Source organism: Drosophila persimilis, unplaced genomic scaffold, assembly GCF_003286085.1.
Source record: "Drosophila persimilis strain 14011-0111.01,24,50 unplaced genomic scaffold, DperRS2 tig00000232-arrow-arrow-pilon, whole genome shotgun sequence".
Classification (NCBI taxonomy): Eukaryota; Metazoa; Arthropoda; class Insecta; order Diptera; family Drosophilidae; genus Drosophila; species Drosophila persimilis.
In genome coordinates this window covers 560,417-582,600 of record NW_020825307.1, presented here as the reverse complement: position 1 = coordinate 582,600, position 22,184 = coordinate 560,417, and the positions used below count along the sequence as shown (strand labels likewise).

At 46.5% G+C, this 22,184-nt stretch overlaps 4 protein-coding genes across 4 annotated transcripts; 3 read left to right on the top strand and 1 right to left on the bottom strand.

The window, feature by feature from the left end:
- Positions 1-956: 956 nt before the first annotated feature.
- Positions 957-3,587, top strand: LOC6600079 (gamma-aminobutyric acid receptor-associated protein). The gene is made up of 3 exons (XM_002025135.2): positions 957-1,203; positions 2,934-3,131; positions 3,205-3,587. Exons 1-3 carry the CDS (start codon positions 1,114-1,116, stop codon positions 3,277-3,279), a joined length of 363 nt encoding a protein of 120 aa, XP_002025171.1. The 5' UTR covers positions 957-1,113; the 3' UTR covers positions 3,280-3,587.
- A 2,549-nt stretch (positions 3,588-6,136) lies between these two features.
- LOC6600080 (vacuole membrane protein 1) lies at positions 6,137-8,821 on the top strand. The gene is made up of 5 exons (XM_026989323.1): positions 6,137-6,292; positions 6,379-6,876; positions 6,948-7,229; positions 7,300-7,606; positions 7,667-8,821. Exons 2-5 carry the CDS (start codon positions 6,398-6,400, stop codon positions 8,222-8,224), a joined length of 1,626 nt encoding a protein of 541 aa, XP_026845124.1. The 5' UTR covers positions 6,137-6,292; positions 6,379-6,397; the 3' UTR covers positions 8,225-8,821.
- Positions 8,822-11,051: 2,230 nt separating this feature from the next.
- On the top strand, positions 11,052-17,607 carry LOC6600081 (rabphilin-3A). Its single transcript, XM_026989313.1, has 5 exons — positions 11,052-11,429; positions 14,280-14,752; positions 15,247-16,112; positions 16,510-16,724; positions 16,786-17,607. Exons 1-5 carry the CDS (start codon positions 11,353-11,355, stop codon positions 17,087-17,089), a joined length of 1,935 nt encoding a protein of 644 aa, XP_026845114.1. The 5' UTR covers positions 11,052-11,352; the 3' UTR covers positions 17,090-17,607.
- A 413-nt stretch (positions 17,608-18,020) lies between these two features.
- On the bottom strand, positions 18,021-21,335 carry LOC6600082 (inosine-5'-monophosphate dehydrogenase). Its single transcript, XM_026989314.1, has 6 exons — positions 21,273-21,335; positions 20,686-21,144; positions 20,415-20,565; positions 19,541-20,192; positions 18,885-19,425; positions 18,021-18,828 (listed from the first exon to the last, which is right to left on the bottom strand). Exons 2-6 carry the CDS (start codon positions 20,814-20,816, stop codon positions 18,723-18,725), a joined length of 1,581 nt encoding a protein of 526 aa, XP_026845115.1. The 5' UTR covers positions 20,817-21,144; positions 21,273-21,335; the 3' UTR covers positions 18,021-18,722.
- Positions 21,336-22,184: the final 849 nt, after the last annotated feature.

Here is a 22,184-nt window from a genome sequence, read left to right as displayed (position 1 = left end):
TATTTCTAGGGTCCCACTGACTCTCCCCTGCAACGAAAAAATGAGTCGTAATTTTGAATGCGCTATAAAAAGGGGTAGGAACAACAGGCAAAACCAGCCAAGGCAAATTTCAAGGTTCGTACGAACCTCACCTCGCACCTCGCGTATGACCAGAATATACCTTGAAGGCAAAGCGGCTTTTAGTCTCCAAGGTATGTTAAGCAAAAGGGGTGAACTTTAACTTTTGCACTTTCTGTGGCGTTTTGCCTATTTGATACCATTTTTTACAGCAATTTCCCAGGGAACCAGGGTGACCGCTTACGATAATACTTTTCGATATTTTTTATGTCAAATTTAAGCACACGGTATATTTACGGTATTTCGGTGCATAATCAATGCATCAATCTATTAAATTTCAATGGTATATTTAAGAACACAGGGTGTTGAAACATCCATACGCAGGTTTTTTTTATGAATTGTCGTTCAAAAATCGTACTTGTAGAAAATTAATTATTTGGGCAAAGCTGAGAGATCTATATATTAAGTAAAATTCGACGGAATATCATAATGGTGGAATATGGTTTCATTTTCATCCATTACCTGAAGTGGTTGAACTATTTAAATAGAGGGGGCTGAAGTGGGCTAAGTTTTTTTTATCATAGCGCGACCCTATATTGTTGTTGAGGAGCGAGAACAGCAATCGCCGTAGCAGGAAAACAAGTCAAGTATTTAAAACATGCCAGCCAAGTAGCAAATTGATTTATCAATTGTATAAAAATATGTGCGCAGGGCTGAGAGATCTAGATAGCTAGTAATATTCGACGGAATATCAAAAACGAGGAATATGTATAATAGAACATCAATTCATCAGTATATTTACGGTATATTCTAAAAATGAGACGGTATATTTTTGTATATTTCTGAGGGTCAGAAAGTATATTTTTTCAATAAGTCCGCGGTCACACCGCAGCAAACGGCAATAACGAATAACGGAGGCAGGCAGCAAAAACGAAAACTGAAAAAGTCAAACCCACACGCACACAGTCAAAAAGCTATATCGTTTTTGTTGTTCGTTGGTCTGAAAAAAAGTGAAAACTGCGTTTCTTAGCTGATTGTGCTAAACTTGTCAAAATCATGAAGTTCCAATATAAGGAAGAACATGCTTTTGAGAAGCGTCGCGCTGAAGGCGACAAGATTCGTCGTAAATATCCAGATCGTGTACCCGTAAGTATACAAAATATAAGTATATAAATTATCTGTGTAAGTGTTTGTATGAGTGGTGCCTGCAAAAGTGTGGCTATGTATGTATGCGTTTGTTTTGCGTCGTTCGTATCATTTTATTTTTTTTTGTAGTCAGCGAAAAAAATCAATAATGCGCATATTGATATTGTGGGTAATTGTTAATAAAATTTATATCTGCGGTTATTAACCAGATCTAATTTTCTAAGCATAAAACGCATTACAGCAAGTGCCAAATAATATTAAAATAAAAAATTGTCATTCTCACACACACACGCGCACACATACACACGTACACGCATATAGAGTTGCTTTGTTCTTTCCATTTTTTTTTTGTCTGTTTTCGGTGTGCGTTTTGAGTGTGTGTATGCGAGTGTGCGCAAGCCAGCTAGCTGTTCCACTTGCTCAGCTGTTGTGCTGTTGTTCTCTTCCCACTCTGCTCTGCCTGCTACAGATCTCACCCACCAAGCAGCCCCTTACCACTTTCCCGTCCTCACCAATCGTCCAACCAGTTGTTTTTGATTTTGTTTTTCGGTTTTTGTTTGCCTGCAAAAACAAAAACGAATACTGCGCATAAAAGCAAATCGCTCGTTAGTACAACCAGTGGGTTGTTGTTGTTGTGTTTTTAGGAATTGTTTTTGTTTGTGCAGCAACCGCAACAACAGAACCAGAACAGAACCCTCTCTCTGCTGCCCAGAAATTAGTCATAGTCTGAAAGTGAACTTCTCCATTGTTTGCTATCGCTATTTCACCATTTCCATACCATTCCTCCTTATCAGCGAAAACTCCTTGATCAGTCGATCAGTGCAGTCCACCTGAAGGTGCCCTCCCCCATCCCATCCTTGTTATTTATATATGCGATTCGATTGTGATATGATGCTAATCCCTGCCACATTCTGAAGCATCTGCATCAAGCTAAGTGTCCTAGTCGGACGCGGATCACCTGAACTACATATGTATGTATATACTACATATGTGTTCATATTCCAGGAGAAATCGACTGCATATATGTACTTATGTGGTGTATTGCTTTTTACCAGTTTGATTATTTGATGTTTTTTTGCTTTTGTTTTTGTTTTTGGCAACCATACAAATCACATAACAGCTGACCGAACGCCAGAGCGAGAGGCAAGGCCAGCTGGTTGGTCAGACCATATACATACATACCAAACATATGTATATATGTATGTACATATGTACATATCCAAACGAATGCTATATCTAAGCATATACGACACCTTGGCTGCGGCCAATGACGCTAACCAGATTGGCTAATGCGGCTAACAAAGGGGTGGTGGGGTGAGCAGGGTAAGGAAAGACAGAGAAAACTGAGAATCAGTCGGAACTCTAATCGTACGATTCATATTAATTATGCAATATATTCATTATGCTTATGCTTCCTGCTCCATGTCTCAACTTCAATTTGGCTGCCGAATAGCCAGAGGGAAAACCAGTTAGCCCCAAAGATAATTGAGGAATTCCTCAATTCCTTGCAAATTTTTGCGAGGTATCACGTAGTCGTGTTGCATACTGTGAGCCACTTGTGTGGCGACACTGAAAAATGCTAAATGCAATTACAATTTCTTGATTTTCGCCAAATGTGTGTGTTTTTTGAAATATTTCAAGGGCACGTACCTCTCTATAGAGTGTTTCTATTTCCTTCTTATTCAACATTACTGATTTCGCCCCTCTTTGTTGAATTTGTATTCCTGCAGGTGATTGTAGAGAAGGCACCCAAGGCACGCATCGGGGATCTGGACAAGAAGAAGTATCTGGTGCCATCGGATTTGACTGTGGGCCAGTTCTACTTCCTCATACGCAAGCGCATCCATCTGCGTCCCGAAGATGCCCTCTTTTTCTTCGTGAACAATGTCATTCCACCAACATCGGCTACCATGGGCTCCTTGTACCAGGTACGTCCTATGAACCAACCCCTACGCTGGCCAATACCATCTAACCTTTATTTTTTTTTTTAATATCCTGCAGGAGCACCACGAGGAGGACTACTTCCTGTACATAGCCTACTCCGATGAGAATGTCTATGGCATCTACTATCATTAAAGGAGATGGAGAATGGAGATGAAAAGAACCCCTATACAGAAATCTATATATATATAAATAAATATATTTTACGTTTAGCATGCAGCTTATAAAATACGACGCGAGTTAGCTAAACGAATTGATAAAAACAAACAAAAACACCACAAAATGCAACAAGAAGAACTTAAAAAAAAATGATCTGAACAAGAGGAAATGAGCAAACCGACAAAAATGAATTGTTATGTGAACCTTGTTTATATATATATATATAACTTTTTCTATACACCTTAGTATTTTCGATTAAAACTATGCTTTTGTCCTACCATTAACTCTCGGGCCCCCGTTCTGTTCAGCCCCTCCACACCCCCATTTACGTTTCATAGCTGTACTGGAGGTCCGTGCAATCGCATCCGCACACGCACGCGTGCATACATACATTGCTTTAAACGCTATTTTCTGTGTAATTTTTTCTTCAATTTTCTTTTGTTTTTTTTTGCTTTTAATTTGTGTAATAATGCAGCAAATGATGTGCATATTTAGTGTGTATGGTTATGAATAGGACTCTCTCGGTTTAAGTCTACGGTAATTAATCTATTATTAAATAAATAAAAAAAAAAAAACAAAAGACTACGAAAAAGCTTGAACTTCGTCTTGTGAATGAGGCCATGCCATGCCCATTGACATCCCTACATTCAATGAAGCAATTCTCGCTGCGGCATTGCAAAATGATGCAATATGCATATTTCACCTGCAATATATCTATGCATGCGTCATTCTGCTTGGCTTGCTTGGCTAAGAGCAGCGATTCATTCAATGTAGAATTCTATCAACACATCTTACGGGCTTCAGAAAATAATTTACAATATTCTGTTTTTTCGCGGCCAAAGACAAGTTGAGACAGAATGAATAACTGCCGTAGTCAGGGAATTATAGAGGCAGAATAAATAACTGGCGTAGTCGGCATATAAATAATTTAAATACATTTTTGAAAAATGGACATTCAAAGTTGGCGCTCAGCTGTAACCAGATGGGCAGCGGCCGCTCCAGGTCTGGCAGCCCTATTTTGCCATATCAGTGCTGCACAACACTTCCCTGTGAGTGTTCGTTTTTTGTTTGACTTATTTCGCTAAAACCTCTTTTTACGCAAAATGCAATAAAAGCAAGTATTAAGAATACACCAGTTAAATAGAAAATTGATTCATCAATCGTATAAAACTATGTGGGCATAGAAAAAGGCCCGGTTGACAACATTTAAATCCTTGTCGCTCACATTCAAAAAAGTTCGATTTGGCGCGCACCACTCGGTATATTTTGGTGCTGTTCTGAGGGTCATACTGTAGAAACTGGTTTTCGCCGCGCTCCCATGTGGTGTTTTTTAGTGCTAAATATTTTCATATTTTATCGATAAGTCCGCGGTCACACTGCTGTCGATAGTTTTTCGAAAAACATCGACAGTGCAATCAATAGTTCTTCACCAAACATCGCAGACATTTAATATTAATTTAATTTTCAATGTTTTATAGAAATCCAATAAATGCAAGTATTTCGAATAGGCCAATCATGTATAGAATTGATTCATCAAGCGTACAAAATTGAGTGGGCATGGCTAAATGTTCCATATAGATAGTATTATTCAACGGAAGAAAGAAAACAAGGAATATGTAAATAGAACTTGAATTCGTCAGTATATTACGGTATATTTTTTAAATGAGACGGTATGTTTCGATATATTTGTGAGGGTCGGACCGTATATCTTATCGATAAATCCGCGGTCACACTGCTTCTACTATTATTAACAACATTATTAATTATTATTAATTAATTCATGTGAAACGTCGTGCTCCAGTGCTAAAAACCATTCCGGTGACATTAGAAAATATTTAGAGTGCCAGGTAAATATGGCCGTTGATTAGAAAGTGCGGTAGCCACCCCGAAGAACCTTTCACCTTTACCCCTTTTTTTTCGGAAATTTTTTTTAACAATTTACAACTCAGTTACAAAACAGCGAAAAAAGTGCTTTTGCTGTACGTTTTTTGTGTTTGTTGTTGTTGTTGCTGGTGCTGCTGGGGTTTCTCGTGACGTACAAATTAGCAAAGAAGTGGCGTAGTTTAGTTCATGGTTTTTTTTCTCGGTTCGCGGTCGTCTGTTTTCGTGTCGTTGTTTTTGCACTTGTGCAAATGCAATTGATTTTTGTGTTTGTTAGTTGTTTTGCCCTGTCTCACGTTCTTTCTTTCTTCCCTCACCCCCTCCCCCTGGAGATACTTATTTCTGTCATTTCTTTGTTGTTATTGGTGTCAGTGTCGCTCCAACACACTCTTGGGCCGCCCTACCACCCCAAAAAAAAAACCGACCCACCAAGGGCAGAACAGCTGCAATGCCATCAAAAACATCGACTTTGGGTGTGAAGTTGGTCAGAGTTTATTGTAATTATTGTATTGCAAAAACGCTGATTAGAGGGAAGACACTGGCACCACACCGTGCCCCTACCCCCCCAGACAGTATTTCGTTGCTCTGGTAAACGCGCATGTGGATTCGTTTTATTGGTGCTCACAAGTATCGTATGATAATCTCCGTTCTATTGTTGTTCTTGTTGTGCTTTTCCGCGGGCTTCTCGCACACATCCGCATGCACAGTACACGTACGCAGCGCATGTGGGATCTTTGCATGTGTGTGTTGCTGCGTGGCTGCCAACCTGTCGAAAATTTTCACCATTTTAATTCAATTTAGAAATATAATTGGACCCGCATACGTATATTGGAGGGAAAAGTGCACAATTCACAGTGTGTTTCCGATGCCGTGGGAAAGTTACGGTTGAGAATTAAGTCCATTCCATTTTTAGTTACACAGCTTTTTTGTTTTTTTTTTTTACTTTCCGATCTGGCAGCGCCTGCAAGCGCGGTTTTTCTGGGAAAATTCGAAACCAAATTGTAGTAGGCCACGACAATTACCGGATTACGATATCGAAGAATCGGTGTCATTAACAGACATTCTCGCATTTCGATGCGAGACTCAATTTCGACTCAAATTAAATTCAGTAAAATACGATTTTTTTTTCGATAATATTGGCCTCAATAATTAAATTGGTGATCTTTGCATCGGTTTTTTGTTTTTAATTCTTAGCCGCTTGCAAACCGCTTAAATGTCACAACACTCGAAAAGGGAAAAGGACACAGCCGCCAACAGCACGAAAAGCCATGCCCAGAGCACACGCCACACGAGCGGCAGTAGCAGCGCGAATAAACACAGTCACAAAAAGCAGATGCCCAACGGCAGTCTAAAGGCCAATTCCAACACCAAACCAAACCAAAACTCCTTCAGCAGCAGTACCACCACCAAGGTATCCACAATGCTGGCCACAGGATCGGCAGCGGGATCGAGATCGGGATCAGGATCAGGATCAAGCTCCTCCGTCTCCCCATCCAGCTCGTCGTCGGCACCCCTGCTGTCGCAGGTTCAGGGAAAATTTCAAATGAGCAAAAAGGAGAAAAACCAAAAAGACAAACAGCGCGAGAGGGAGCGCATCGAGCGCGAGCAGTTTGTGCTCTGGCGTCGACCCTTGGATACGTCCTTGTATTGTGGCCTCGAACTGATGACGCTGCTGCGAACATGGAGCTCAAGGTAATGTTGAATGACGAGACGTGAGGTGAGGTATGTTCAGGCAGATACTCAAACCCGTTCTCATCTTTCAGATTGCTGCAGCAACGTCTCCTGCTGGCCGCTTTGATAGTATTAGGCATATTATTTAGTATAATTTACAGAATTGATGGACCACATCAGCTGGCCATTGAGCTAGTGCGTCGGAACACCTGGTTCTTTGTCTACTGGCTGGGTCTGGGCGTGCTCTCCTCAGTGGGACTTGGCACTGGCCTACACACGTTCCTTCTATATCTGGGGCCGCACATAGCCAGCGTTACGCTTGCCGCATACGAGTGCAATTCCCTAAAATTCCCGCGCCCTCCATATCCAGATGAGTGAGTATCTCCCAATCGCCGTTTTCCGTTCCCCGTTGTCATACTTCTGACTTTTCTGACTCATCTGCAGCATCATCTGTCCGGAGGAGCCGTATGATAAACGGGTGCCCAATCTGTGGGCCATCATGTCAAAGGTTCGACTGGAGGCATTCCTTTGGGGCGCTGGAACGGCCCTGGGCGAGCTGCCGCCGTACTTCATGGCCAAGGCTGCGCGTCTCTCCGGGTACGATCCGGACGATGCTGAGGAGCTAGCCGAGTTCGAGGCCCTGAACGCCAAGAGGAATCAGAAGAACCTCAGTTTAATGGACAAGGGCAAGCTGTTCATGGAGCGCGTGGTGGAGCGCATTGGCTTCTTCGGCATCTTGGCCTGTGCAAGTGTAAGTGGGAACGGATGTGGAAAATCCTAGAACAATACTGACTACCTGACTACCTTGCAGATTCCCAATCCCTTATTCGATCTGGCTGGCATCACTTGCGGCCATTTTCTAGTGCCATTCTGGACCTTCTTCGGAGCCACACTAATCGGCAAGGCCATCATCAAAATGCACATACAGAAAATCTTCGTGATCATTGCCTTTAATGAAACGCTGATTGAGCGAGCAGTGGATCTTCTGGCCTCGCTGCCCTACTTCGGTCATAAGCTGCAAGAGCCCTTTAAGGCCTTTCTCAAAAACCAAAAGCAGCGCCTCCATCGTCAACAGCGTGGCAAGGGTGCTGCTGTTGGCCCCGATTCAGGCAATCTGCTATCGAAGATTTTCGAGGCGTTTGTAATTGGAATGGTGTGCTATTTTGTCGTGTCAATTGTTAACTCTCTGGCGCAAAGCTATCACAAGCGTCTGCACCGAAAGACTCCGTCACCGGCATTAGGGACGGGTCCGGCCTCGGCCTCGGGCTCGGCGGCGGTCAAGGCAGTACCAGTGCCTGCGACCACGCCTACGCCCACGGCCACGGTCACATCCAAGAAGCATGCCAAGCAGCGGGCTCTACGCGAATAGAGGAGACTTCAATCCAAAATCACAAGCCCCAAACCCAAAATCTCTTGAGTTGATACAATTTCCAGAACCCCCTCCAAACCCGTTTCCTATCGAAGTCTTAAGTTATTGTACCTATATATTTTTTTTTTTTGTTTTTTCGTGTCCTTGTTTTAGTCAAATTTTCAACTTGGAAGTGTACGCTTTGTATGGGATGTCAAGAGGCAGATGCATCCGGCCGGTACGGAACGGATACGGCGGCGCCAGCTCGAGAACTTAGATTAAGTCCAAGAAGCAGCAAGGAGCAAGAAAATTACTAGTAAAAAATTAAAAACAAATATACAACAGCAACAACAACAAAATAAGTAGAAATATACATATGTATATGTATGTATGCATCTGTGTGTGACTGTAATATGAAAAGTAAAAGAGAAAGAGAAAGAGAGAGAGAGAGAGACGGACAGACAGAGAGGGGCTAGCTAGTCGGCAGATAAAATGCAAATTGTGCTAAAAGACATTGAAGAAGAGTAGAAGCAGAAGTATAATGGTTGCTGAAATGCTGAAAACAGAAACAAAACAAAAAGAAAATAGGAAAAATAAACGTAATATGAATAAACAAATGCACAGACGGACGTTTTGCTTAATCAAGCGGACTGGACTCTCTTGATTGCATTAAGATATCCGCTCCATTTGGCTGAGATTTCATTTCCAGATTCAGATCCGTCATCAACAGTTGGCTTTCATTAAGCCCCTGGCAACGGGTACGACTGCCAACACAACTGTCCCTCCCCGCCCACGTGATGTCTTACGTATAGTCGAGTGGCCAGCTCGAAGGACAATTGCTGCGTCCACGTGGATGGGTGGAGTGGACGGTAAGGGATGGGAGACGATGGAATAAACGAGCTTTGCGACGCGCTTTGAATGCCTAATCCTGTCAACAACTACAGTTCCGTAAAACAACAAGAACAACAGCTGAAATAACAAGAACTGAAGAAAGGCGTCGGCACCACCGAATCGTCTGATACCCTTGCAGATCGCTCGTTGCTATGGTACAGCGACCCGACTATGATATTAGCGGCTAGCATTTACATACATATGTGCATATACTATATACGAGCGTATATACTATATACTACATTCTTCCTGTGTGAAACATCTCGTACAAGTCGTATTGCCCTATGGAAGCGAATTGCAAGGAGAAAGGCAAACAGCGATGACAACTGCCAGCGGCTAACGGTACAATGTCAACACTTGGCAAGAGCGAGAGGCAAAGTGACAGTGGCAGGGGCGGGCACTGATGGACTGACATACTCGGACATGACAGGACGTGCAGAATGCCAGCAACAAGAAATATTTTCATTTAGCTGTCGACAGAATTCTTTTAAAATGGACACATGCTCCACCCGTTACTGCCCCGCTCCACTCCCGGCCATACTCCTCTCTACTGCTGTGCTACATCGGGTAGCTTCCCACTGAAAGGGGGGAAACCAGCTACAGTGGTCTCCTGCTACCGTCAAGGATTTAGCTTCAGGGCAAAGGTAACATAGAAGTGGGTGAGGGAGAGGTCGTGTGCGCACAAACTGGTCACACCTCACGCCCAATGCCAACGCCCAGACAGGCAGACAGACAGAGACGAAGATGAAGAGACGTTTTCGGCAGGGCAATCGCTTGTCTCTCTCTGCCGCTCAGTGCGTTCTCTGATACACAGCCTGTGCAGCTCCCGGATCACTACTTTCAGATAGGACAAAAAAACCACAAAAAAAAAAGACAGCATTTATTCATAAAACTCACTAATGCCACCTCCTCCCACTCGATCTGCCCTGTAATTCCTACTCAGACAACCATCCCCCCCTCATTTTACCAGTGAATGGCAGCAAAGCTCCACTCCGCTGCCGCTCTAAAAACACGTTTGCATTTCTGTCGGCTCACCAAAGTATGCGATACAGTTATGACTAGGCGGGAGGAAGAGCAGGGAAATCAAGGACAGAGAGACCGGGAGCGAGCGAGCGCGTGTGCGTCTATTCGTGCTCAAGTGCTTTACTTCTCCACTACCACTTTCCATTCCCCTCAGCCACCCTCTTCCGACGGAGCTTTGCTTTCGGCCTGCTCGCGTGCAAATATGACTAAAGCTCCTCCGGCAAGTGGCTCCCCCCCGCGAGCACTACCGCGCCGCACTACCCCGCCACTTTGACAGCTTCCTGCGCGTGGCCATATGGCCGTTAGCTGACGACTCCACTGTGCAACAGGCAGAGGGGGCAGCGGGTGGCGCAGGGACGACGTGCGTCCGTCACTCCGGCAGGGCGAAAGTTCTTAGAGATGGCACTGGATAGTATACGCACCTATCGCTGAGTTCTAAGGCCTATGCAAGGTGTATTTCCACAAGGTGAGGCCTTGCCACAGACCGATCTTAATGGTAGTTTGCTAATTTTATTCAAGTTACCCAAAAGTATGTGTGGATGTGTGATATACAGAGAACGAGAAAGATAGACAAATCATGCAAATTTAAATCCTTTAACAGAGATCACACAAAAACCATGGATCGCAAGAAGCTTTACATTTGCAGAAGCTCCGGCTAAGCGACCGTTACCTTAATGTGATCTTGGCGGCTTCCGTCTTATGCATGCATGTGTATATATTTATGTATGTACATGCGTATATAGAGGACAAAAGAAATAAAGTGCGTGCCAGTGATGTGGGGCAACGCAACTCCCCTCGATACTTTCGCATCTGTCGGGACAGCTCCTATCGGCACATCACTGGCTGCGATTGTAACTGTATTAATATAATTGCGGCTGTCGCTAGCTGTTTTGCACCAGACGACGCACACCAGCGCCAGCGTGCGCACTAGGACGTGCCCCTGCGTGCTTTTCCATTTCGTTTCCATTTCGTTCTTATTGCCATTTCGTTTCGTTCGTTCGGAGCCGCAAAATAACCGTGGACAGCGACAAACAATAACAACGCTGCAGATAGAATAGATATAGAGAGGGAGAGAGTGAGTGCGCCGCGCCTATCGGCAGGCAATGATTCCCGTTGTTTACTTTGATTGAGTGCCACTATCCGGGAGCGGAGCGGGAGAGTGATAAACAGCATTGCAGACCAAAGACCAGAAAGCCAGCCAAAAAAATATCATCATCCAAATATAATGTGACAAGATGGACTTCCAGAACCGCAATAACACGGCCAACAAGTTCGTCTGTCCCAGCGACAGGCAGCTGGCCTTGCGTGCCAAGTAAGTACCGTTATAAGTCCCAAAAGCCTAGCTTTCAAAGCAACCGACAGGCATGGCCTGAAAGCTAAGTTGGACTTAAAGCTAATGTGTCATTGTCATTGGGATTGGGCTTTAGGCATTGGGCATTGGGAGACTAATGCAACAATTGGCTATCCTATAATCTCTCCGTTTCATGGCCAGTCGCGAAATAGCAACAAATGGTATTTTTTTCATGTGTGTGTTTCTGTGTGTGTGTGTGTGTTTTAGGGTTAGAGCTAACAGCAACCAAAATTCGACAAAAGCTTTAGTTGTAATTTAATTAACTTTTACTCCGTCTGTGTATGTTTGTGTGTGTGTGTGCATGATTGGCCAAAACACACAGCCCTAAACTGTGGCCTAATCAAATAATATACATGTGTGTGCTGCACACACTGTCAGACGCCGACAACGACGACGGCTATGTAGCGCGGGAGCCATGTCCCTGAGCGAACAACTTTGAAGGCTAAGGGGAGTGGAAACTGAAACTGAAACGGAAGGGATCCACATGGTTTCTGTGTCGGCCCAATTCTAATCATAATTGTTGCACGCTGACAGATTAATTAAATTTTAATAATGTTCAATTTTTTATGGGCCCCCCACCAACACATACACATAATGGTCCAGAGACAGAGAGGCTTTCATTTATTTATTGCAATTGACGGGGGGTGGGAACTGGGGCATGGCAGAGCCATTTACATGATTTAAGCAACACGCCCATGTCGCATATCGCATATCGCATATCGCATATCGCATATAGCATGCCGCATGTCTCATACCGCACCCAGAATCCAGAATCCACAAAACGAAACCATTTCCCTACTTGTATATGTACATATACATATGCCCAGCATATGCTGGTTGTACGAGCCTGTAGCATACTGCGTGGGGCAGCCGTGGGTGGAGGAGCAGTGGCAGGAGCAAGAGCACGGCTCAAATCAATCCCAGCTGACTGTAAATGCGACTTGGGCGCATTAAAAATACAAAAACACCGCCACACGGACACGCACCGACAGGCACGGCACAGCATGAACAGAAAGCAGAGCGAAAAAAGGAGCGGAGGGGTGGGCGGCAGGCAGGGCATGCAGGGCATGGAGGGCAGGTTTCAAGTGTGCAATTTACACTTCCGTTCGTTCATTCGTTCGCTACATTGTAACCATTCACACTGACACTCCACTCACACCCTGGCACACAGACAGGCACAGACACGCACACGAACATAAAGAAGCATAGAAACAAAGAGCTTTTGCCTTTAACCGAGTGACAGGACGGGCAGGGTGAGAAGAGAGCTTCCCGCTTAGCGCCTCTCGCGTCTCTCCCTCTCCCTCTCCCTCTCATTTCTGACTCTCATTTTCTGGCATTGGCTGGCTCTGTACTTGAAATTCAAATTACAGCTCAAGGGAGCAACATCAGGAAGAGGAAAATCATGGCCAAAGGGGGCAAGGAGAACTGTTCAAGGGTAAGCCAATGAGCACTCACTCAGGAGCGAGCACATTCAGGCAGTGCTATGGAGAGCAGGGCTAGTAAAGTGTCAGAAAAGAGCACTCCATCGTCATACCGATCTCCAGCAAGTCCCAACGAAATGCAAAGGAAGTATGCCCTCAGAAGAAATCGTACAAAAAATAAACGTAAGGCTAAGGAAAGAAAGGAAACCGTTCAACAAATCAGTGTTTTTTTCTCCGTTTTTTTCTCCGTTTTTTTTTTTTTTTTTGTTCATTGTAAAAACTGTGCAATATGCTGTTCCTCATGTTCGAAGCCATACACTTTTCCTTTGCCATTCGACAAGACAGCTTTTGGATTGAGCTCTTGTAATTGACAGATTTGTTTCGTATGCGACAATCAGATCTGGTTGAAACATAAGCCATTGGCTCTGTCTCAGCTAAGGACGACAGCTGAGACCCCGTTTGAACCCCGTTTCAGGAGTGATTTGATTTGGTATTCGGTTCCCCATTGATTTCGTTACTTAGAGGAGCACAGCACTTATTTTGGTCCGGGCCAATGTTGATAGAGTACTAAGCGAATTGGTAATTTAATTATGATGTTGGAGAACCCGCAAGGGCATTTCCACATGGAGCCACAGCACGCACAGACACGGGGCCCATGGCCGTACAAGTACGAGTTCAGGGCAAGAGCAGAGTCAAGTCAATAAACCCATCGTGAAGGCGAACAAAATTGTTAGGTAAAGTAGAGCCTCTACGCCCGGATTTGCATGCCCGACCTGGTTGCCGGTTGCTGTGCGTGCCCGTATGTGGGCTTTGTGGTGGCGCTTGGCTTGGCTTTGCTTCTTTTTTTTTTTAATGCCATGTGTAAGTGATTCCAAAGTGGCTATAACAAACGCTTTCGGACCCCGAACACCTCCTGAAACCAAACGCCACGCAACGCAACGCAAGGGAATGGAACGGAAATAAAACAGCATTAAAAGCTTTTTACTAGAGTGAAACGACTAGCAGATACCCCTTGTATTTGTGGGACTCCTTTATAGCATGGCGCCACACGAATACAACATGCTCCGCTCCTGCCTTCTACTGGGTGTACAGCGGGGGATAATGAACCCGAGCTAGGCGCCGGCTACGGGCACGGCAACGGGTACGGGAATAGGTCCTAAACATGGGCGAGTTAATTAACTTTGAACTTGACATTTTGGCCGTGTGCTGCTGCTGAGGAACATGGAAACCGCATTAACCAGCCCGCAACTAACGATGCTCATTAGGCAGGGCGCCCATCCCATACCAACCCATACCAACCCATACCATTCCATCCACTTGAAGCACTTTTGGAGCTGGCACATTAACAAGGTCTCCCCGTTTTTTGGCTTTTCCTATCTCTCCCGCACAGATTGAGGGCCGGCTGGAGCAGCTCAAAGACCAGTGAACCCTTGCGTCCCGAGGAGCAGGAGGCCATCATATCCGTGATACGGCGCAATGAGGAGATCGAGATTGCCGAACGGCAGCGGGTCGGCCGTCTGGTGGAGCGAGTTGAGAAGATCAAGCAGCACGCTGTCGAGCGGGGCCCCAACTGTTGTCGGCTCTGCGGCGACACCTTTGGGCTGTTGCGGCCGCATCGCATCATCTGCGAGGACTGCCGTCAGTCCGTGTGCACCAAGTGCAGCGTGGACATCAATATCCGGTATCACACCAGCGAGCGGACACGGGAGATCTGGCTCTGTCGCATCTGCTCGGAGACGCGCGAGATGTGGAAGAAGTCGGGGGCCTGGTTCTTCAAAGGCCTGCCGCGGTACGACACGCCGCGCAGTGCCAGCGCCACGCCTACGCCCACACCCACACCAGGAGGGATGGCATCCATGGCAGGTAGGGATTGGTCATGTCCTGTCGCGTCATTTACTATCCACTTCCGCTTTTCGCAAGGACCAGTGCAAAGTGCAAAGTGCAAAGTGGGGCACAGCTATGCTATGCCTGCAAATGAGTCTCGTTCGCTATCCAAACTATCCAGAACCCAAAACTCGACTTTGGTTCGCAGTCCAGTCCAGTCTTTTGATCCATTCCTCTTTTGCCAGTTTCCAACAATCATCGCGGTTCAATTCGATCTTTAGTTAAGCCATTAATCAATCGATTTGTAATCGACAGCACAGAGCTCTGCTTCATGATAGTTATCAGCATTATCAATCTGAAACTTAAGACCGGAACTTGGCTTCGCATAAGCTGCGCTGCTTTTCCCTTTCATGCCCTTGCGTTGCCCTATTTCAGCACTTATCGATTTCAATCGATATATATTCGACCTGTTATCGGAGGCGTCGGGAATCGACCGAAACCATCGCTAATATCGATATTCTATGTCATCGTAGGAGACACGCGGGCCGTGCACAGCTGCCACGGAACGCCGACGCGGCCGGCGCGGGTCAAGAAGCTGACCATACGGGTCAACGACAGCAGCTCCAGCAGCGGCCCCTCCGAGCCGGAGGATGAGCTGGACAGCGGGGGTGGTAGCGGTTTCGGTGGCGGTGCCAGGGGCTCGGCCGTGGGCCGCCTGCAGAGGGAGGACAGCTTCCGGCTGCGGGCATACGGCTCCATAAGAAGCTTCATCGACGGCGGCGAGCGAAAGTTGTCGAACTCCTTCTTCTTCGGTCGACAGCAGAGCCACCGGCCGTCGGAGTGCCCCGACTACGACAGCATCAGCCTCACGAACGGCTCGGCGGTGGCCCAGCTGCGCCGCGAGAGCAGCTCCCTGCGCCGTGGTTCGGTTAGCTCCTCCTGGTCCATCAGCGAGAGCTCTGGCTCCGGTAATTCCGGCACCCAGTCACAGTCCCAGTCGCAATCACAATCGCAATCGCAATACACCCAAGCCCAGCAACAGCATTGCCGGGATCCGCTGCTAGGCTGGCTGGAGATAGCCATCAGCTATCGGGAGAACTTCCACAGCCTGGACTGCACAATGGTGCGGGCACGCGACCTACCCGCCATGGACGCCTCTGGCCTGACCGATCCCTACTGCAAGCTCAACATAATCACGCCCGAGGCGCTCACCAAATACACGCGCTGGCAACGCACCAAGACCGTGCACAAGACCCGCAATCCAGAGTTCAACGAAACCCTCCAGTTTGTCGGCGTGGAGCCCGAAGAGCTCGGCAACTCCCTGCTGTATGTGGCCCTCTTCGACGACGACAAGTACGGGCACGATTTCCTAGGCGCAGCCAAGGTCTGCCTCTCCACGGTGAGTCCAACGATGGATAGGTTTCCAGGATAAGGTGCCACATCCACCGGCCAATTCGAAGCTAATTTTCCGGTTTTCACTTTCACCTTGATATGATGGCCGCCAGGTTTCCAAGCAAGCGAGCCAGCAAGCAAGGAAACGTGAGGAACGTGAAGAGCAAGCCTTAGGCTCCTCTTCGCCGAGCAATTGACAGCAAAACATAAACCCCAAAAATATTAAAATGAAGCCCATTTTTAGGCTGAAAATATCTGAAACTAAATTTTAAGAACGGACGGAACTTTAAGCCTCAAATTGCAAGCGAACAAAGCGAACGGAAATTGACAGATCCCTACTAATTCTTGCTGCTTCGGCTTTCGTTTTGTTTCCGTTTCCATTTCGACTTCCGTTTCCATTGCAGGTGCACAGCACATCCCAGTACAGGATCTCGGTGCCGCTGGGCGTGGAGGATCAGTACAGCAGCGCGGCGGAAATGGCCCAGGAGTGGCCCAATGGCAAAATTCTTATCTCCCTGTGCTACAATACCAAGCGGCGGGCTCTGGTCGTCAATGTGAAGCAGTGCATCAATCTGATGGCCATGGATAACAACGGTAGCTCCGATCCCTTTGTCAAGCTGTGAGTAATGCTCAAGATTATTGTACTTCTGTATCATTAATTTGCTAATGTTCCGTTCCAGTCAGCTCAAACCGGATGCGCACAAGAACAAGAAGCACAAGACGAGCGTCAAGTGGCGGACCCTGAACCCGATCTACAACGAGGAGTTCTACTTTGAGGCCAGTCCCCACGATCTCAACAAGGAGATGCTCATTGTGACCGTGTGGGACAAGGATCTGGGCAAAAGCAACGACTTCCTGGGCAGCCTCCAGCTGGGGGCCCAGAGCAAGGGCGAACGCCTCCAGCAGTGGCACGACTGCATCCGATTGCCTGATCACTTTCATGAGAAGTGGCATTGCCTGGCCCCCGACAATCCCGCCCACTAGCGGGTGCGACTGCGGCTGCGGCTGCGGCTGCTCCACAACCAATCAAACACCCAACCGATCCTTCCCGCTTAGCTCCAAATATACACATAAATAGTAATACAGTAATATAACATATATATTATATATACATACATACATATATATATATTTTTGATATGCCTGCCTGAGTGTGTTAGCCAGACAGAGAGACAGAAAGAGAGAGAGAGAGAGAGAGAGAGACATAGAGAGGAAGAGAAAGAGAAAGAGGGAGTGCGCTTGTGTATCTGCTTTCCGATATCTCGTATATAACCTCAATTTTTCTATATCTGTTCTATATACTTTCGGCTCTTATCGGCATTTTTGTATACATTCAAACTGTATATACTAGCTTTTGTTTAAGTGTCCTTATCAAGGGTTAATCAACATCAAAACAATTTCGATTTATTGCTAAATTCAACCTATAATCAAAACTAATTATTTATGTACTTAAATATATATCGAAATAAATATCGGGATACAATTGGAACTCTTGCATCCATCTAGCAGCATTACTAACTTCAAACTTGAAAGATTCCGAGCCGATCAGATCCTGCCTGCCAGCCAATCTTTATATTCATTCTCTGGATGGGATATAATATTATTGCACTGGAACTTTTATCTCTAAAGCCTCGCATTGTCCCGTATAGCGAAGTATAGCTAAGAGAAAGCTAGGCTCTGCAGCTGAACGGCGGGTTCTATGATGTTCTTTCTATGAGATGAGGCACCAACAAAGAAAAATCTTTGCCCAATCAGAAGAAAGTCATTGAAGTCGGCTAGACACCGACTCTTCATTCTCTTTTGGAGCATTCGCTTGTGCATCTCGAGACAAGGACGTGCCCACCGCTGATCTATAGTATAACCTTATTGGTATCGTGTGCTTTAGCCATACCCCAATTGAAAACGTTTTGTTAGCTTATTTCATATGACATTTAATAGATTCAAAGATTCGGAAACAGCTAAGAAGTTCCATACTATTAAACACTTTTGCAGGTAAGTACAAACATACGGGGGGAAGGGAATCCTGCTTCAGCTTACGTTTCAGTTTCAGTTTCAGTTCACATTTAATAAGTTTTGGCATAAGGAATTTGAAAGGTTCCCAGTAAGAGGAGCTGCTTATAGCGAGCATATATGTGTGTATGTAGTATGTATGTTTGCTACAATACAATATACAACAAAACAACACAACCGGAATATAAGGTCCGATGTAGGTATAGAATACAAGCCGATCGTGCGTGTATGCAACTAACAAACGGGGTGGGCGCTAAATGCCCATAGATACGAGATATTGTAGATATATAGATTAGAGTACATATTTCTATACAGATCGTGGTCTGTAAACACTTAAGATTAGGTTCCTGCCAGCGCGGGCAGATGGATAAGGTAGGTAAACACATGTATGTATGGTTGGGGCCATTGATTCGAGGATGCCTTATGCGCGGAACATGCGCGGAAACTCTCAACCCTTCCGAAATCACTTGCGATCGTATAGCCGGGCAAAGGGGTTCGGATTGGCTGCTCCAGATCGATTCTGGTGCTGTTGCTGCTGCTGCTGCTGCTGCTGTGATGCAGAGGCAGCCAATCCGCTGCCCGTGGCCGATGCAGCACTGGCCATATGTTAGAAGAGACGCTTCTCATAGCTGAAGAGGCCGTGAACGTTGCCCTCCAACTGAGCGGAATGGGTGCGCTTCATGAATCGCAGTTGGCCATTGTAGATCATCTCCCTGTAAAGACACATTTTCAGTGAAGGAATGCCAAGCAATGAATTCCAGGCACTCACTTCAATTTCTTCACGGAATTGGCTCCAATGTCCTGGCAGCTGTGCTGCAGTCCGCACTCCAGATAGGGCAGATAGCGGAGTACGCTGCCCTTGTCCACAATGCTGCCGCTGACGCCCTGGGCGACCTTCATCTTGTCCATCTCGTTGTGGTAGTAGCGGGACATGGCCGCACCCTTGGCATCGCCGCGCTCCATAGCCTCCAGGGAGCCCATGCCCCGGTATTTCTTCAAGCGCACGCCATCCGAGAAGAAGTACTCACCGGGCGCCTCCGAGGTGCCGGCCAGTAGGGAGCCCATCATCACGGCGCTGGCGCCCAAGGCTAAGGCCTTGACAATGTGTCCGATCGATTGGATGCCGCCATCGGCAATCACGGGCACCCCAAACTCTTTCGCATATGTGGAGACCTGGTAGACGGCCGTGGCCTGGGGACAGCCGCAGGCCATCACCTCCTGGGTGATGCAGATGGAGCCAGAGCCCATGCCCACGCGTAGTCCGTCCACGCCCGCCTCGATGAGATTCTTGGCCTGGGCTCGTGTTACAACTGGATGGGGGTGGGGGGACCAGAAGCAGGAGCCACACAAAAGGAGGAGAGATACGAGGACGATGATGTGGTTAGGATGTGCTAATGAGGAGAGATTAGTGGATGGGCCACTTACCATTGCCACCGATGACCTGCAGATCGGGATAAGTCTCCTTGATGAACTTGATCATCTCCACCTGATAGATGGAGTTGCCCTGCGACGAGTCCAGAATGATCACATCCACACCATTGGCCACCAGCAGCTGGAGCCGGGCCTTGTCCTCACCGCGCGTCCCAATGGCGGCGCCCACCAGCAGCTGCTTGTTGGAGTCCTTCGAGGCGTTCGGATAGGAGCGGGCCTTCTTCAGATCCGTGCGCGCAATCATGGCCACCAGTTCGCCAGCCTGATTGATAATCGGCAGTTTGCCCTTCTTGCTCTTCTCCAGAATGGCATTCGCCGTGGGCAGGGTGATGCCATTGGGCGCGGTGACCAGTTCGGTGGTCATTATGTCGGCGAGCACTATCTCCGGCTGATTCTCACGGAAATCGATGTCCCTGGAGGTGACCATGCCGAGGAGCTTGCCGCCCAGTTTGCCATTCTCGGTGACCGGATAGCCGGTGAAGCCGTTCTTTCGGCGGGCCTCGAGCACATCGCCGACGGTGTTGGTGGGCGACATCACGGACGGGTCGCGCATGAAGCCATGTTTGTACTTTTTAACCTTGTGCACCTCCAACGCTTGGTACTCCGGCGTGCAGTTGTGATGGATGATGCCGATGCCACCACACAGCTGCGCGTCGGACGACAGTGTCGAGTGTCGAGTGTCGGTCCATCACAGTTCATGGGAGGCAGTCCAGGCCAAGGACGGACGGGCAGCAGAGCGCAGTCAACGGTTAGCGGTTGAGCGGTTAGAGAGGCACAAAAGAGTGTTGAGTTACAACCACAGCTAGAGCGATGCGATCGAATCCGAGTCGAGCCCCCAATCCGCTCTAGATTCTGAGACAGTACTCACCGCCATGGCTATGGCCATCTCCGATTCGGTTACGGTGTCCATGGGCGAGCTAACCAGCGGCGCCCTCAATGTAAGTTTCTTGGTCAGCGGCGACCCAAGATCAACATCCTCGGCAGTGAAGTCTATATAGCCGGGCAATATGAGAAAGTCGCTGGGGATGTTGACATTGACATTGAGATTGAGATTGCGAGGATTAGGATACGGTCAGGGATGTGTTGATTGATTGATTGACTGATTTACAAAAAGATCTCTGTGGTGGCCTGGCACTTACTTGTAGGTGAGTCCATCCCCGTTCTGGAACAACTCCCTGCAGCTGAGGCCGTCCTGCAGCTGATCCTCAGCGGATGATTCTCCAGCCACAAAGCCATTGAGTTTGGGCTTGTTGTTACTGCTTTTATCCATATCTGCGGCAGTGGCGTCCGTTTAATTTGGGCCAAACAAAGACGGCGGTAACAATAAACAAAATAGGAAAAATAGCCGCGCGCCGAGAGCCGAGAACCGAGAGCAGAGGGCCAAAAGGAACAAAAAAATATAACACAAACAACAATCAATGCCGCCGGTTTTTTTAATGGCGCTCTGTTCCACAGACACACACCACACACACACACAGGTTCAATGGATTCCCGATGCGGCGGCGCTTTTTGTGGCAGCTGTGTGGCACTCTAGATGCGGATGAGGGCTGTCCAATTGTCGATGGAACAACGCAATTGCAGTGAGACGTAACCTTTAGCTGTGGCGGCGGCACAATGAAAAGCAGCATAGAAACAAGGTTAATTGCAGTCCTCTATTGCGTGGAATGGGGCCTGGACAGGGCTGGGAGTGGGAGTGGAGGGCCGAGCACATGGTTTTGCCACTTACCAGTCCAGCAGTGGGCCGTGGGAGCAAGTTGAACGGTTAATACGTTAGTGTGGCGGCAGATACCATGTGGCGTAGAGGTGGAGAAGTATCGATGTTTTGGTGTTTGCTACTATCGGTGGTTTTGCTCGTGATACTCGATAGAGCTTCCCCATCTCTACTTTGATTTTGAAAAGTGCAGTAGTGTCAATTTTATTCCTCGGTTTTGATATTCCGTTGAATATTACTATATAGATAGAACATTTAGCCATGCCCAGACAATTTTATACGATTGATGAATCAATTCTATACTTGGTTGGCAGGTTTTTAGTCCTTGCTTTTATTGTATTTTACCTAAAACAGGGTTTAAACGAAAAAGTAGCTAGGACCCTCAGCACTGAGCATTTCATTTTATACGGCTGACGAATCACTTTCCCACAAGACTGGCTAAGTTGCTGGCTAATGTTCAGGGTAGTTGAACTTATTGGTACTTTAATGCGATAAAACGGCGGTTTATTGTGAAAATAACAATCTTACCTTTGGTCCAAAATACCATTTTTCGGATTAAATTCTAAAAATAATCGTAGTGGTCTAAAAATGTATACACCTTCCTCTAATATAGTCTCTACCGTATCTGATCTATCTTCTATCCCGACTCGCGGTCTCCATATTAATTATTTATACCACAACATAGGAAGACACCAATAATATAATGTAATAAATAAGAAAGTTTACAGCACATAGAATTAAATACAGTCGAACTTCTCTATAACAAACTTCCATGCAACGAAGTTTGCCAAAACTAATAAATTATATATTACGAATTAGGAAGTTCGACTGTTTATATTAAAAATAGATTCCCTGTGTATGGGAGGGAATTAAATATATTTCGGTGCATTTATTTCAAAATCCAACTGCAGCATGATCGATAACGAT